At 44.0% G+C, this 17,284-nt stretch overlaps 1 protein-coding gene across 7 annotated transcripts in view; it reads right to left on the reverse strand.

The window, feature by feature from the left end:
- Positions 1–17,284, reverse strand: part of PITPNM2 (phosphatidylinositol transfer protein membrane associated 2) — a 140,722-nt gene that overhangs the window by 26,137 nt on the left and 97,301 nt on the right. For all 7 annotated transcript variants that reach the window (XM_042805440.1, XM_042805441.1, XM_042805447.1 and 4 more), the window contains exons 7-14: positions 16,773–17,096; positions 13,709–13,804; positions 9,866–9,970; positions 8,914–8,984; positions 5,423–5,667; positions 4,742–4,931; positions 3,568–3,687; positions 2,978–3,189 (exon numbers count right to left, since the gene is read on the reverse strand). In XM_042805440.1, the coding sequence (XP_042661374.1) occupies positions 2,978–3,189; positions 3,568–3,687; positions 4,742–4,931; positions 5,423–5,667; positions 8,914–8,984; positions 9,866–9,970; positions 13,709–13,804; positions 16,773–17,096 (1,363 nt within the window). The remainder of the gene's footprint in view (positions 1–2,977; positions 3,190–3,567; positions 3,688–4,741; positions 4,932–5,422; positions 5,668–8,913; positions 8,985–9,865; positions 9,971–13,708; positions 13,805–16,772; positions 17,097–17,284) is intronic.

The raw sequence follows: 17,284 nt of genomic DNA on the forward strand, positions 1-17,284 counted from the left end.
ACTGGTGCATGCATGCACATGCACAGAACTATTCTCCTGGTTACCAACCTCAGGGAAGTGACAAGCTTACTTATGGCAGACATACCAATCACAGAAACAAACCCAGCAATGTCAAAAGTGAGAACAACAGGAGGTTACAGCAGTGACAGCTAAAATGAGTATGTTCTCATTTCTGTGATGTGAACGAGCTTCCCTAAGATCACACTGCCAAGATCCCAACGCTGAAACACATTTTAAAACAAGCCACCTTCCGTGAAGCTACAATCATTTTAACTGACAAAACTGCAACACATTAAGTTTGCTGTGCGTAAGGAATACAAAGTTATTTAGAACATGTTCAGTTCTGCTGAAGACAGGGCGACAGCAGTGTGATTCAAAGGAAGGCACAAAAGGGAAGACTATCCCGATGGCAGATGTGTTATGGCAGGATGGGCGCAAGGGGCTTTTGGGGTATTCCACTCATCTTCCCACGGCTTCTCTTCACAGGGAACAGAAGAGAATGGGAGCGCTCATACTGCTATGCAATTTGGAGAGTTTATCTCCTTTTACTGGGAACTTGATAGTCTTTTTAGCAATCAAAAGAAATGAGAGCCAAGGGGAATTCTGAATCTATCATGCTCCAAGCAACCTACAGGGCCCTGTTCTCCCTTTAAAAAGCAGCAGATGTACTGTGTGCATTAATTAAACAAGAGCTTATGGATTTCAGAAGCAAATCAACTCATTTACAATAATACAAGTACAGCACAGCCAGAAATAATGTAGTTGTGCAGAAGGACTGAATTTAAAAATAAATGTGTGATTGTAATCTCCAGATGCTGCTCTGGCTTGCTGGGCATTATCCCAGGGAAGCGAGTAGGTCTGATACTTGAATAAAAATGAGTGTCTTTGGCACAAGCTGAAATCTGCAATCGGCGTGGACAGAACGGCCCCCGTACGCCAGGTTGCCCGTCTGCTGAGCCCACTAGAAAAACTTGGCTCTGTTCTGCCAATCTCCTGAACAAAGCCGTGTCACATCAGGGCTTGGTTTTTTATGGGAAAATCATTACTTAGTGACAGAGAGGCTGAAGGGGCATTCTGCTGATGACTGTGCTGCTCAGTAATGACGGCTGTAAGCACAAGGTCCAGGGCCGGGGTCGGGTGTGACGCCCTGCTGTCGTGCAGGAGGGGAGGAGGTGAATCACTGCACCCCATCCTCCCCTGCACCAGGGCAAGGAGGGGAAGAAGTGCGGAGAGAGCTGGCACAGCAGCTTCAATCTGCCCCTTTCCCCGAGGGAATCTTGCTCTTGAGCTGTGGGAAGAGACTGATTCTTGAACCAAGGTCCAAAGGTAGATTAAAAAAAGATATAAAATTCTGGAAGAAGTAAAGATGCACCAATCCATCAGTGCACTGAATACCAACAGCCCTTGCCAGGGATCCCTAAGTGCTTCATGTTGGGAGCGGGCACAATCCTTCAGAGATGGAGCAGGAAGGACCAGGACAAAGCTATTTGAAATGACAAACTGCAATCCATTATCCACATCAGGCCCAGTGCTTATTCTAAACTAGATGTGAAACTACAACAAGATGCCAGTCCACCTTCCTTAGATGAGTCCGTGCCCCTGAGGTCAATAACAAAGAAGGAAAAGAGTACATTTTTGCACAACTCATATTTTCTCCTGTAATACAGGAGGCTGTTTTGATAAGGTAAGAACAAGAGACTGATTGCATTTTATTAACCCACTGGAAATAGCTGAGAAGCTTGTTGTGGTTTTTGTAAATGCAGCTGTCTTTCTGAATATAGTATCTTTCTGCACCAACAACATTCACTTTGATTCTTTCTTCTATGGATCTTTTACAAAATGGCCCCTGACATGGCAGGACAACACGAGTCCCTGTGCTGGAGCAACCAACGACTGCAAGGGGCCTTCAGCTCGGCACAGGGCAAAAGGAACAGCCTTGGACACAGTTGCAATGCGGATAATGGTGTTTGCTGGTGAGGGAACATTGCTTCCCAGTACCTGGGACATGGAGAAAGAAGGATTAAAATAATGTTGCATTTCCTCTGGGCCTGCAGGAGGAAAAGGTCTGGGCTGTCCAGTTCCACAGGCTGAAGATGATGATTCAGTCAGAAAAAGCCTCTGGGCTTACAGAAGTAATCCTTGAATGATCAGCGGCAATGGAAAGACTGCTGTGGAAATTTCATCAGCTACGTTAACGGATACGTTTCTGAAAGTCCATTTGAAGAAGCTTAGGAATGTGATACTGGGGGCTTCGATAGTGAGTAAGAAATTTGAAACATGACCTTGGTGCAACAGAGCAGCCCTGGCAGGGCACAGAATACAATCCCCTGTCCCTGCTCCATACAGGGGACTTGGGATGCTTTGCTACATAGTCACACAGACAGAACAATCCTCATGTGCAGCTGAAGGTTGCTCCATGAAGCAGACAGACAGCTACGGTTTAGGATGTCTCATCCAGAGCACCCTGCCACCATGACAGCAGAAACTTGCTCCTGCGACAGGAAAGGACACCACAATTCAATCTCACACTTGAACTAGGCCAAAATTTCCCAAGAACAGGCCAGCCAACTCAAAATCAGCTTTCTCAGAGATAGTGTGGAATTAATACAACACCAATTCCCACTTCTGCTTCACTGTCTTCCCTTGCATGACTTCTGCACTTGTTTTATGACTTCCATCCCACACTTGCAAGCGCAGCAAAAAAGCCATTACCTGACTGCCTTGGCTGTCAAGCAATGGGGTGGAGGGCTTCTTGCCACTGCAGTACAGATGCAGTAGAGCAGCTGGATTCTCTCATTGCCACTCAGCAACAGTCCTGCTAATTTTTTTTTTGCATACACAACACACTGAAACCTATATTCCTCTAATCTAAATTAAACACTTGCTTATCACAGGACGACAAAGCAACATTTGGGTTTCACAAATGCACCAATTTCAGCTCCAGAATATTGCTGGCTCTGTTCTTTCAGAATCTTACCTTGAAAGAAAGGCTTGATGCTGCTTTATCGTGTCCAGTTCATAGGTTGATGAATCACTCCTTTTCCGTGGCAGCTGCTTCTTTGGATCTTCTCCGTTGCTACGGGGAATATCAATGTTGCTCCTGCTGAGGTGCCTGCTGGCTTCCAGATTAGAGCCACTGGAACAATAGCTGTTGTTCACTGTTATTCCAGGAGACAGGAGGTCGGTATCCTGGGATGTGAAATATATGGATTTACCACTCTGACAGCTGAGTCAGGAATACACCCATATTATAACCTTCTCCTTCCATCCTCCTTTCACCATCTACTCCAAGATCCAGTTGAGGGCAATACCGTGCCTCAGACCAAACCACTTCCTAAGGGTGTGGGTGAAGCAGGTGTGGGTGATGCTTCACACCAGAGTGTGAAACATCCCTGTTTGGAGCAAATGTACCCAAATCGAGACACATGCACCTAAAGACACATGTTTGTCATTGATAAGAAAGAGTCTCTTTGTTGTTTCATGAAAAGATCCCTACTAAAAACAGGGGTGATGGAGGCACTGTGGCCAGCAGATCTATTCCCGGTAGCCACTAGGAGCCAGCATTACCTGGACACTCACAACGCTTCCTCGTCGACTGCTGTTCTGGCTCTCAGACACAGTTTGATTGCTGTAGCATAAGGCATCAAACCCCAGAATTCCTCCAACACAGTCGCCTACCAAGCAGACCTGAAAAAGGCAACAGAAGCAGGGGAGGAGGAAAAAAAAAAAAAAAAAGCCCCTTAACTTCAGTTCAGAAATGACAGTCAAAAGGAGTGCTGGATTATAACTAGGAAAGGTGCAGTAACAGGATGCCCAATTCTTTCACCAGTAAAACTATTCTGTCAATGAACATCCACTCATACCCTGCAGACTCTCATTAGCTGACATAGCTAATGTGTTCTGGCTGTCCCCACCAGCTGACTGGAGCAAACTCACAGAGTACTGACTACAGTGCTATCTCCAGCCTTTGAAAACTAAGGTTGATTCCTTCCTTGCCAGCTGTCTGTGCTACTTCAGGCAAGCTTCCCTGTGTTTCTGTCCACTTTTCTGTACCCTGAGGAGGTAATGCTGTCCTGCCTCCAAGGGTATTGAGCAAATAGGCACAAAGCACTGAGACCTGTGGGTAGGAGAGGGCTGTCTGGGTCCCCAGGCACAGCGCTGGCTGGGAAGAAGCTCAGGGTGGATAAATCACACTACAGCAGGGCAATGTGACAGCCAGTCCAATAGCTCAAACCTCATGGGGCTAGAGAGTCACTTTGCTCACAGAGGTGTGAGGCTCAGTCGTGGTCTTTTATGGGGTGCAGCAGCTGCACAGTCTCAAAAAAGAAACCCAATTCTGCGACAGCTCCAGCACGAGGTGCTGAAGGTCCTTTCAAGACTGGAATGCTTAAACAGCCTTGGTTTGCAATGGGAGCAGAGATCATGTTTAGTAACAAAGGTAGCATTCTTGATTTGGAAAGGTGTGTCGTGTTGAAAATTGATTAACTTCACAGCTTTGTAGCTTCATTTCTGAACATAAGCTCAGACTTTGCTTTGAATCCCAAAGGTTTAAGACAGAGCATAAGCAATAATCTCTCTCTCTCTCTCAGGAAGAAAGAAATGTAAGCACAACTTTCTTATTGCAGCTCAACACTGTCATGTTTCCATCCCTCCTGAGAGATTAATGGAAAAGAGAGCTTCAGAAGGAAATTGCTTCACTTGCTCTTCCTTTCATTGTGGCTATAAACAGCCGCTGGCTCACCTGGCCATTGAATGACATGCCCTCCTGGGATCTGATGAACTCGCTGTAGGCCTGGTTGGCTCTGACGATGACTGTGGCTACTGCTTCTTGGTACTGTGGGGAGGATGTTGCTAGCAGAGGGAGTGCAGCAAGGGGAATGTGATCCTGGCTGTTGGACAGGCAGCCTTCATCATAACTGTATGGGCTGAGGCTGGATAGGGCAAGAGACATTGGAAATATTTAGCCTAACATACAGAGTGGAGAAAAACATTTGCAGACAGTACAGTCAGTATTGCTGTTCATTATAAAAAAGCCTCAAGATAGAAAGGCCATTTATTCCACTGTGAATGGGTGAAAGCTTAATAAATCTTTCCCTCCCATCAAACGTAAATCTTCAAGGACAACATACTTACATTGACAGAACAACCCTCAGACAAGGAATTAAAGCCTTCGTATTTATTGGATTAATTAGAATAAATCAATCTCAGAACTCTGGCTTCACTATTACTGTATTCACTGCAGCTAAGTATGAAATCAAAATTGAATGCCTTGCTAGTATATTAATAAGTGCATTCTCAAAGCGTGGTCAGAGCTCTCAATATTACATGCAGAACATTTCAGGGTAGCAAATAAAAAAAAAAAAAGCAAGAATGGAATGAAATTTTATACGTGTGTCTCTGTGACAAAATAGCATCAGGTTACCTGGACACCAGTGAAAATGCTTCAGAGCAGATGGCTGGGCAAGGGACTAGCCTGATGGCAATGTGTCCAAGAGCAGCTGGGTAATGTACCCTCATCACTGTGTCAAACACTGTCGTGATGGTGTTGACATCGCCTTGCTTAGAGCTCTGGTCACCACTTCCTGAGTCCAGGATGTTCCCTCCATGGAGTACCAAGAGGAGGACATGGATTTTACTTGGCTGCATTAATGGCTGCACTGATTCATCCTAGGTAAGAACAAAAGAGAGCACAGTAGAAAGGCTTATTTTGCAAAGAAGTTTTATTTGGTCCAAATGCATTTTATGCAAATTTTATCACCTTTTCTTCCCCAAGCTCACACATGGTGTGTACAATAAATGCACTATCCACATCAAGTTCAGTCAGGCATGAGGCAAATAACAACCAAGCAAGGTATTTCCAGCAGAAACAGTATAGCATGATACAGGGCCTTGGCGAGGCCCCATCTAGAAGGCTGAGTTCCATTTGGGCCATCCACACACAAAGATAATTGCAGTGTGAGAAGGACTACAGAAGGCCAAGAAGCATGGAGATTTTCTGAACAGAGACTGAAAGGGTTCAGTTTGATTTGTTTCACAAAACTACCCAAGAATGAAATGTCGGCTCTTAAACACAGTGGAGATGAGCAAAGAAAGCTAGGGAGGGAACAAAGGCACTTAAGTCAAAGGACAGTGCAGGTGCAAGCACAAGAGTCTAAACTGATCCTGAAGTGAAGACTGGAAATCAGGTTTCTAAACACAGGAGATAGGAGGTTTTAGAATAACATCTGCAGGCTTGTGAGTAAGAAACTAAACTGTCTTCATGAAGGAATGTGCTTAATTTATGGAAATGGGCATTAGATACACCTGGATACAACAGAATCCAGAGAGAATCTGACTACTCCTTCCAGGCCTCTTATCCTACACATGTGCATGCACAAATGCATATACACAGCCTCAGCGTAACTGACTGTCCTAAGAAGAAAGAATGATGAAAGTGAAAAACCTAAAGGCATAAAATTGTAACCAAGTAAAACACAGCAGCAGTAAAGACATTACTTGTGTGCGTTAGAGTGGAAAAATAAAGAAATAAAAGATGGGTGTTGCTTTCTGTTAGGGTGCTGAGCTCAGCTGCAGCAGTTGACAGTAAAACACATTCAGCAAAATTAAGTGAAATCAAACTGGTCATCAAGAGGCAAGTTACTGGGGAAGGAAGTGATAGGAAGCGATCAGTCATTGCATCTGTTTGCCTACAACAGAAGTTATAAGTAAGATTTCAGATTTGCTTATACTGTTCTAAAAGAGGAACTGAGAAGAAAAATCTTCAAGACCCTGTGACTCCAGGACTGGCCAACATCTAGTTGCCAGAGTGTTCAGGTCATTTGCCTATTATGTGGAATCAATTCCTTGCCTAAACAGACAGGCTGTAGTTTGGGGGAAGGAGGGAATTGTACCTGAACTACAGAGCGTGTTAGCATTAAGTGCCCTGCCAGAACAGCTGTAAGCCCAATCCTGATGCCCCAGGAGCAGGTACAAGACCATCCATCTGCACTGGTCACATATTATAACACAATGGAGCAGTAACCATTTTTAGTATCTATTTGATACCAGGGCTTTCAGTGCTTAGGGTTCCCACATAGACTGAAATACCCCATCCCAATACTTCTGCGATATGTGAAAGCAGGTACTGATCTTTCCTCCTGTGCCTTACCCCTTGTGCTAGCAGGGACAACATCTGAGAACATCCTGGGCAACCCCTTGTTGAGGCAGAGAAATAGCCATTGGAGTGGGGGGTGTGGAAGGGGTGGAGGGCAGCAGTATTTTCCATTTAGCAAATTATTTTAATTTTAGCGTCTTTAGTCACCTGTTGTCCTTTGAGCAGTGATTGAATCCCTGACAAACCTGCTGGCAGGAGGCAAGCATGCCCAGGCACACATTAGCAACCTAACAACTAGCTTACATTTTTACCAGATAACGTTAAAGCATATCTTAATACACTGCCCACCAGAAGTATTAAAATTCACATCCAAGTCTGTAATAAAGATTTTCCAGACCTCCTGCATAAGAATGACCTTTAATTATTTAGTACCATTACACTGTATTAATGCCTGCTCTTTGAACCTCTGATTCCAGTTTACAGCACCTGCAAAGTGAACTTTTGCCTGGCTGGAAGCATGGGAGGAGTGCTCTCAGCATCTCAGCACCACTTTTGCTTTCAGACAAACGTTTTAAGTGCTCATTTGGAGAACAACATGAGTCACCAAGCTCAGGTCATCCAGAAGTTTATCAGCAGTCATTTGGAGGCACCTTTCCCTTTCAGTTCATTAACCTCTGCTCTTGAAGGAATTGGGGAACATGCAAGCAACTGCTGATTAGTTTAGAGGTGGAGGTGGCAATTTAGAGCCTTCTTGCAAGATCTGGAGTCTCTTAAGACACCTGATTTTTTAACTACCTTTTGGCGATGGAAGCTCTTAACCTGAAAAATCACTGCAATGGTGGCTAGGAATTTCATACTATTTTAGTAGACTGTTTGTGAAGAACTACAAATAACTCTTTTTCATCTGACTTTGAAGTTTGCTCTTTTTCTAAAATGAAGGCAGAAACGGGAAGGGGTTGAGGTTGTCGTCTTCAGAGGGTTGTACAACAAGTTCTCCACAGCATCTTGAGCTCTAAGAAAAATTTTAGGGCTGTAACTTGCTTATTTTGAGGTGGCTAGAGCTGTTCCCATCCTCCCACCCACTCTCCCCATGGCCCTTGAGCTCTCAGTCCGTTGCAAAAAAAGCCAAACCACCATGAACTTACAGCCTGGTACACAGAGTAATACTAAAACCACACTCATGGTCTTTGATAGACCACAACGTAACTCAGGCACGCTGCAAGCAGCTACACCATCTCTGCCCCACAGACAGGCAGATGATTTAAGGGTAGGATACAGCCACTCCAAGATGCACTGTCTCACTAGGACACTGATTTGCAAAAGCCTTGTATATGCAAGTCTAGAAAGCCGGGGTGGGTGGGCATGTTATTATTTACTTCTTCTTTTATCCAGAGCACTGATACAGGCTATGCTATAGCTGGTTTCCAAACAAGACCCTGCACAGCTCCAAAGCGTGGGCTACAGCTGAGCTATGTCACTTGGACCACCGCAGCCTGCACCTCGGTGCTGCAGTAACACGACTCTCCTGCTACCCAGAAATGCCTCAGGCTGCAGTTATCCCCACAGGATTAGTATTTTTTTTCCCAGCTGGATACCTGACACTGCCTGCAAACTACAGAGCATTTTCTGTATGATGTTCAAAAGACGGGTGAAATAATCCCTTAAACCTAGCCATGAAGTACACAGCATGCTGGTGTGGCTCAGAACAACACACAAAGGCAAGATGCTGCTCACAGCAAAGGGAACCGTTTACCCCATTTACTCCACACAGACATATTCCAGTAACAAAGAATCTCATTACAAGAGACTGAAGCACTTACTTCAATGATGCTGAGCCTCTCCACGCTGGATCCAACATGGTACTCTGCTGATGTCTCGTGATACAAGTCACCTGGAAGGCACAGAGGTTTAAAACATCAGTGCTTCAAGATTAAATTTGGCAGACACTCTTCCATAAAGACACTGTCCGTGCCAATGCCTCTCAGCCTCTACTGCCTCACATCTCCTTAATTATTTCACCAAATTTCCCTCCCCTTCATCCCCTCCCGCCTCCTTCCACCTGAGGAGCCTGGGCAATGCTGGCTCACTTATTGTCCAGCAATTTCTCATAACCTTGGTAAGTGCTGAGGACAGTAGTGAGATCTTCTCTCATTACAGCGATCCAGTATCATTGCTTTAAGGATGGCAACAATGGGAAATCCCTGCACAATTGTCAGAAATGATTGGTTTGCAAGAAAATAAAAGGAATTGCTTGAACTATGCTGGGTGAGCAGAGATCTAATGTGTTCATATATCTGTGCCTACATAGACCAGCATAGTACCAGAAAGCCTAAGTGTCATCTTCCACTGGGCTGCAACATGAATTGATCTGCTGGGGAGCTAGTTTCTTTTCAAAATTTCATAACGATGAGCAGAAAATAAAACCCAGGCAGGTACCGAATAGAACAAAAGATGGAGCAAGAGGAAAGAAGAGTCAGGAAAAATTCAAGTCATTCGAGATTGAGCTAGAATATTTCATCATTATACAAGAGAATCCTGGCTGTCACACAAAGGAGCCTAACCAACACAGAAGACAAAAGAGTCAAGAACTATCCCAACTCCCACTGGGAAATTCTTTTTCAGCAGCACTGGGCAGTCATTTTTATGCTCTGTCTCAGCTTTTCCTTTTGTGAGATGAGGATAACGAGTTTTACTTTTTTCAGAATGTGGCTGTAACAATTGCCTAGAAATACTGTAAAATATCACATGCAGTTTTTACTGAAAAAAAATTACCCTGGACATCATCGCATTCGGGGGTTTCAATTTTATCCATCAGATCATTGGAACTCCATTTGGTTATTTCTTTCGGGAACATTTCCTCATTGTCAGACAAGTCCTCTTTAAAAAACAGATTTTTTGAGAGTCACACACAAATACATATATACAGACAACAGCACAGAATAGAATTTTAAATAAAAATAAGGCCTCATAACTCTATATAATCTTATAAACATTTGCATGGCTCAAGTCATAATAAAACATAATAGTTTACCAGCTTTTGTTATATAGAAACCAAAGCAACTTTTGAAAAGTAAACAAAATGTTTCAGTTGCATGTTTTTATCAAATAAAATTCCTAAAGCATGGGAAAAAAAAATAACGTGGATTTTTAATGCTACCATTTCATGTACCAAGTTTGACATTTTTCTTGCCATACTTTCTGATGATGATAAAGCAGCCAGAATGCTCCAGTACAGGAGAGAACAAAGCAACGTTTGCTGTTTGGATCTCCCAGACCTGTCTGAAAGCTGCAGGATGTCTTTGGGGGAAGCAGTGACAAGGATCACTTCTGTTAATAGGACCAAATACCTAAAAAAGGCATGAGTAATAAAGGAAACAAACTCCCTTGGCTATCTTTAGCCTGATTTCCTTAGGAGATGAGACTTGTTTGATCACACTGAGTGCATGTGCCTATTTCCCTCCTACCTCAGGATCTTCTGAATCCCCTGGCTCAGTTCAACTACAGTTGATAAAGAGTAAGAGTCCCCAAAATATTGTGTTCCTAGAAGTGTAATTAAAAAGAAGAGATACAGAAAGGAGAGACCCTATAAAACACCCCACAGCAGCATCCCAACATAAGAAAGATTTATAGCCTTGCTGTACAGCAGACATCAGAAGAGTTATGCCAGGTTAGGGGAGAAAGGAGGGCTGCCAGGCAAGCGACACTGAAAGCAGGCTTGTGCTTTGTGCCCACACCACACGGTGCTGGGCTGCAGAGCCCTAATTCAGGGCAGCCAGTCTGGAGCTGATAAAGGGCTTGCAAAAACGTGGATGTTCAACCAGAGGTCCCGAGAGAGCAGCATCCTGATGGCTCCTGTAACGGGTGGGAGTGTGGACCCAGCACGAGCTGAGCAGGGCACCACGCAGCCTCCACGCTTCATGCTTAATCCTGGCAGGTTTTGGGGAAGGAAACAGAGCCCAGGGCTCCCGCTTACACCCAAACAACAGCAGTGCAAGTCTTACAAAGATGCCTTTGGTATGGGCTGCTGGTTCCTTTTTGCTTCCTCCTTTCTCTTTTTTTTACATTGAGGATGTATCTTTTACTGTTACAGAGGTTAAGTGCTTTCTAATTTATTTATTGTTCTGGGCTTAGTATTTCTTTCCTGAAAACTTTGGGCTTGTAAATCTAATAAAGAGTTATAAACATAATAATAACAGCAGTAAATACAGATGTCTTGAAGATCTAAAAGCTGTAATCTTCAGAGTCCTAGACTAGGATTCCCCCTTTCTTGTTGCTGTACAGTTACTAAGAAAATAATTAGTTGGAAGAATCCTACGATGGGGAACAAAAAGACTATGAAATATATTCATCTTTTCAGCAAATCTGAGAAATAGCTTAAAAAAAATATACGAAGGGGACAAAATGCAAATCCAAGCAAAGACCAATTATTTTTAGGAGTTTCAGTTTACACTTTGACCATAAAAAGAGAGCAACCTTTGCATCAGCAAATAATTTCCTTTTTCAACCATGGGAAAAAATTGAGTAAATCCCCACTTCCCTGCACAAGGGAGTACGGAGCTACCTGCTCAGAGCAAGTGGAAAGCACAGGCATGCAACATGCATGCTGGCAGAGAATTAAGAAGAAGATTGCACTCCAAGCTCCTCCAGCAACTTAATCTAAATATTAAACTTATTTCCTTGAGAGGTTTAATTACAGCTCTTATTGCTGCTCAAGTGATCACTGAATAGGAGAATAGGATATTACTCCTGTTATTAGCATTTATTACAGGATAGATATTAGATATTACTGTATTTGTCACTATCTTTACCAGAGTATGCCAGTGAATGAGGATGAGTGGGAAGCTGGCGACAAGAAATCTTCTTGGGCTCAGGTTACGCCCACTGCGCTGCAAGGAAATGTGTGTGTATATACGGGAAGCACTTCTGAGGAACTCTGCTTGGTGTTGACTCACATCCTGATCTGTGCCAGTTCCCATGGTACCAACCCCGCAATCCTCCCTGGCAGGATGAGCTGCAAGCGGTGCTTCATCCCTGCTCACAGACCTGGAGCTGGGACATGTCATCTGCGGGCCAAGGGGCAACAAAAGGTCCCTCCCCAAGAGAGGGCTGTGTTGATCAGCACACACATCAAGGTTTTAACTTGTAAGCCAAAATCCCATCAGCCTAGGCAGACTTTTCAAACCCAACTGTGTGGATTGCAGAGGACAATCTGTATGTAAATGAAGACACGCTGTGTGCTAGCAGAAGAGGAGCTGCTTTTTCTGTTAGCAAGCTCCTGGAAGTATTGCAACAGAGGTGCTGATACCAACTGTGGCACAAGGCTCATTTTTGTTAATTCTCCTTCCCATGCATGTTGGGAGCATGTCAGGGATTCCCTGGGGACCGGATCCCAGGCAGAGCTTTTTCTATCTCAGATTTAATACTGAGTAATTAAAAAGGCAAAAAAAGAGGGTGGATAGCCATGATGTGTTTCAGTGACTCACTCCTTTTTTCTTGTATGTATATTGCTCCAATAAATCCCTTACACATTTTTTGTAGATGCTACGTAAATTAATAAACAGAGACACTTTAACTAAGTTGCCCTTTTCCTTCTAGGCAAGAGGCACCTTCATTCCCTGACTTGCATGCATCCTGGCCATTTAAGCTGCTATTGTGCAGGTCACTACGTCACAAGAGCATGCCACTTTCTATCCCAGAATTTGAGATGCATGCCTAAATACTTGATGTGAGAACTCTTCTGGAACATGACACTATCAATTTTTAGAGACTGAACTTTAGCTGAACACCAGTGAAATTCTGCTTTACAGAACTGGGGTATCATCTGCTAACAACTGCATTTCACAGAAAGGTCACCAACTTCATCAGCACACATTGCACATCTAACTTAGATTAGCATTACAAGCCGAGAGAAGAGTCCATCTGTTGTCAGTAGAGACAGAGCCCTTCAGGCTTAAATGCGCATCAAATACAAAATATAAAATGAGTGCAGCGGAACAAAGCTTCTTCACATACACTTGAACTGGGAAAAGAAAATCACACAGCCTTCTAATAGGGATAGTCAAAATTACTTTGAGAACTCTGGAATCAACACTGGTTCATTTTGGCACCTGAAATACCTTGTTGCATTCACTATTGTATTTGTTGGAATGGGAGAATAAAGAGTTAAAGGCAAGCTTGAGTCTCTTCAGGCCCGGACAAGACAATTAATAATACCTCCTACTGATTAAGAAAGAAATTAGAAAAATAATCAGTCATACTGAATCAGAATCACTAGGACACACCCACAGTCCAATTAGTATTGCTGAATTTTACCCATGCTCATTTGTACCACATAAAATACAGCTCCAAAGGTTAAGACTGATCAAGATCCCTTTAGATATACACCACACTGAATCTGAAATGTTGCTGCATTGAATATAAGAGTCTGCTGGGTGATGCTGGGGATGCCTGAAGAAGCTGCACTGATGCTGCACGTATCTTGGTTAGAAAGGAAAAGACTTCAAACAAAGCAAAAAAGTCTCGCTTCCTTCCCTGCTCGCTCCCCACCCTCATGCCTTTCGTTCTCTTACCCCACCATTTCAGGAAACAAATGATGATGATTTAGGCTCCACATACCATGTGCATCAAAGAATTCATCATCCGAGCTGTCATCTGAATCTCTGGCAATGCTCTGCATCCTCCACTCGGAGATACTATGGCGTGAGGGACTTGCTGGAGAAAACAAAAAAGCCTTATGCGATACGCTACATCGACAAGACGGAGAGTTCCCAACATGATCTTTGCTGGAGGAAGAATCGTGTGTTCTCTATGAAAATTCACTGCTGCAATATTAAAAACACAAAACCCCGATGATGCTGGTGTGATGTCAGTGTACCGCTTTACAGATCCTGTTTGTTTACTGTTGTTAGAACCTGCCAGCAAGATGCTACATTAAAGCAAGCTGTTTGTATCACTCTTATGTTATTTGGAATGGCAGCTATTTATAATTGTTAGTAGGACGTGCAAAATCAGCTGGGTTTTAAAGTTTGCAATTAGGAAGGAAGCAGGCTGATTGGAAGCTTTCTTCGTGCCTCTAATCAGCACACAAACCATGCCTCTGCTTCGCTAACTTTCAGGTGGGTAGCTAAGCAGAGCAGCCTCGATAGAAATAATCTGTTTTCTGGAAGGAAATTGCTTCCACACAAATTGGATTAGAGATCTATTTAAACTTTAAACTTGAATGATTTAAACAACATGCTATCCAACTACTTCATAGGGAGCTGTCAGAGTGGCTGTCCTGACAGAGTGAGGAGAAAACCCAATGGTCCTTTTGGTTCCTGTTTACCTCCTGTTCTCACACCTACCTGCTCCCTTTCATTTTCCCCTCCAGAGTTCCTTGTGCTAAATATAAACATATAATGCCTTTTTTCTTCCCCTCCCTGCCCGATATAATTTAGCAATGATCCAGCCTGAACTCTTCTTGGCTGAACTTGTTACAGAACAGTTTTCTGCTGAAGGGAGCACTGTCCAGAAAACGAGAGAGAGGGTTTCTCCCCTCTTTCAGATGGCTTTTGCATGTCACACAGCACGCACAAAGCGCTTGCAGCAGCCACCTAAGCTAACACAGCAAAAACCTGAGGAGACTGACAAATTCTCATTTAGCATATACAAAGACACTGAAAGGCTCTGGTTCCTGTGAGAGCTGCACGATCCATTTCATGCTATTGTTGTGTGTTAAATATGTAAGTAAAATTCTTCCAATTTTGCTACCCAGTTGTCACATGGAAAGAGGATGGAGACCCTGTGCAGAGTCATCTAATTGCAGATCAGCATTGGCTCAGCAGCCCCCAACTACCCCACCGCCCACCCCTTACGGAGCGGCAAGCAAGGAGGTTGGCAGAGCAGAGCTAATTCATGCTGGAGTGACGTCAAGGCACTCACATAACAGTTGCTAAAAATAGAGCATATAATAACATATGGGATAGCGACAAGAGTCCTGCTATCACCAGAGGTCTCGCTCGGATAGTATAGAAAGGACCAAGACCTTTTGAAGAAAAGGATTTTTTCAGCTGGAGGTAGCGGTAAGTCGAGACAGCCTTCCTTGCTTCCGTATGTTAATATGCTGCCAGCATGAAGAAGGATTAAAATATCTGCATGACGTACTTCCCAGCACATCACAATTCGTTTCTTTCATTACTTTTTCTTGTAAAAGCTGAGACATTCTGCAGTTTAAAAGAAATTATTGCTTTGCTACCGATGAAAACCTTCAAGTGAAATCCTAAGAGGTCTGAAAACTACAGCTTTCAATGAACATATCAGCAGTGGAAGATGGGGTTCATAACAAAGGGCATAATGAGAAATGGGCACATCAATATAAAATCCTGGTGCAAACAAAGTAGCAGCATTTTTATCTTTATACAGTGATTTATGGAGCATCTGGTAGGTTCTTCCCCGGGGCTCACTTCAGTGAGTCATCGCCAAGGTAAAACTACTGCTCATCTCTCATTTACTCCGTGATGAAATCAGTGATGGAGTGGTAAATAAAAATGGAGACTAAACTCACAATATTTAGTGCATATGAGAGATGGAGAAGCTTCACTCACCTAGATGTACCCTTCCACTGTCACTGGAAGGGATGCTGCCCCTTGGGGTTTTCAGAAAAAGGAGAATTTTTTTTTAGCTCTCTTGCTGTGAGAGCTTTTACGCTGCTATCAGCTGTGCTTCACTAAAAGGAGAAAGAATTGCTGAAGGTTCAAGCCTTCTGTCTGTAACTTGCTGGGGATTCACCCCTTTGTACAGAATTGTCCAAGGAATGGAAGAGTTTAGTACAGCAAAAAAAGGTGACTGCCTAGGGAGAGGTGAATGACAAAATTCAGGACGCAAAGCTGAGTCCTTACAAAGTATCCATAATGGAGCTTTAACAGCAAAATCCTGAAAGCTTCCTGAATGATATTTAAAAGGAAATATAAACACAACCCATGGTCCCACCTGAGCCCAGGCTGTGAGGTTTGGTCTCCAAACAGCTACCCCACATCATCACCAGTGGAAGGCAGCAGCCCCCACCCACTTTTCTGAGGGTACCTGCTTTCATCTCCCCAGTAGTTGATGGTGTGAGCTACACTGCAGCACCCATGGAGCCAAATGCCTGCTTTTGAAACAAATAGCATGTAGTAATGTATAACCCTGGCCACGGAGCACGGAGTGCCTGCTGTAGCTGCCTCCTGGAAAACAAGAGGCAGTTAAGTGACCCACAGCCAGGCCAGTTTTGTGACACAGCAGACAAGCAGATATCCAGAAAGGGAACACTGCTGAAGGACCAGGTCTTATAAAAGCCACCAGTAGCTCTTGGGTAACAAGGACTAACTGCCTGCTCTGCTCTTTGTTTTCTTCTGAGACACAACACTGCTAGCCAGCTGCTGCCTGCTCTTCTGCTGTTTTTTCATAGTTTCGCTGCTTTTGAGATTGGCAAGAATTCTGCCACGTGCCACACGGGATGGCTAGAAACATTCCCAAACCTGTCACAGGTCACCGGAGAAGACTGAGCCTGCAACACCAGCAGAGAAGGCCTCTGAGTTAAAAGGACTCACAGGAGAAATAACACATCATCCCAAAGGGGTCAGCCACAAGGAGACATGGTCCTACTTTCCAGAAGCCCAACCTCCACGCAGTTCAAAAGAGCGAGTCAACAGCAGCATCTTACCTCCTCTCTTTGAAGATCGTGAGGACTTGGAAGAGGTGGACCACTGCTTCGTGAGCGATCTCCCAGAGGCTGTTTCGCTGTTACCAGCAGCATCCTCTGTGTCAACAGGTGAAACTGTGTTGGCTTCAACGGCTTTCTCACCAGGAGTGTCTTTGACTCCATGCTGCTCAGTATCATTTTCACTGCAAAACTGGGCCATCTTCTGAGCCAGCATCAACTGTGCCTCCTTCTCCAGCTGCCGGATATCCTCAATGGTGAGCCCATACCATTCGTCCTGCCAGCACCAAGCCTGCCGATGAGCACGGACCATGACCTTCCGCAAGCCTGCAAAGTCAAAATGCCCGTCACCAGTGCTACAAACTGCAGGAACCAATGAGTTCCCTTCCTCAAAACCTCAAGAGACTGTGGCAAGGATATTACAGCAGCATCAAGACCACAATGCTATAAGCTGCAGTAGAGGACCTTCACATAGCAAGCAAGCATCAGGATGGCAAAATGGTCACTTCAAGTAC

Source organism: Tyto alba, unplaced genomic scaffold, assembly GCF_018691265.1.
Source record: "Tyto alba isolate M040663 unplaced genomic scaffold, T.alba_DEE_v4.0 Super-Scaffold_44, whole genome shotgun sequence".
NCBI classification, from domain to species: domain Eukaryota; kingdom Metazoa; phylum Chordata; class Aves; order Strigiformes; family Tytonidae; genus Tyto; species Tyto alba.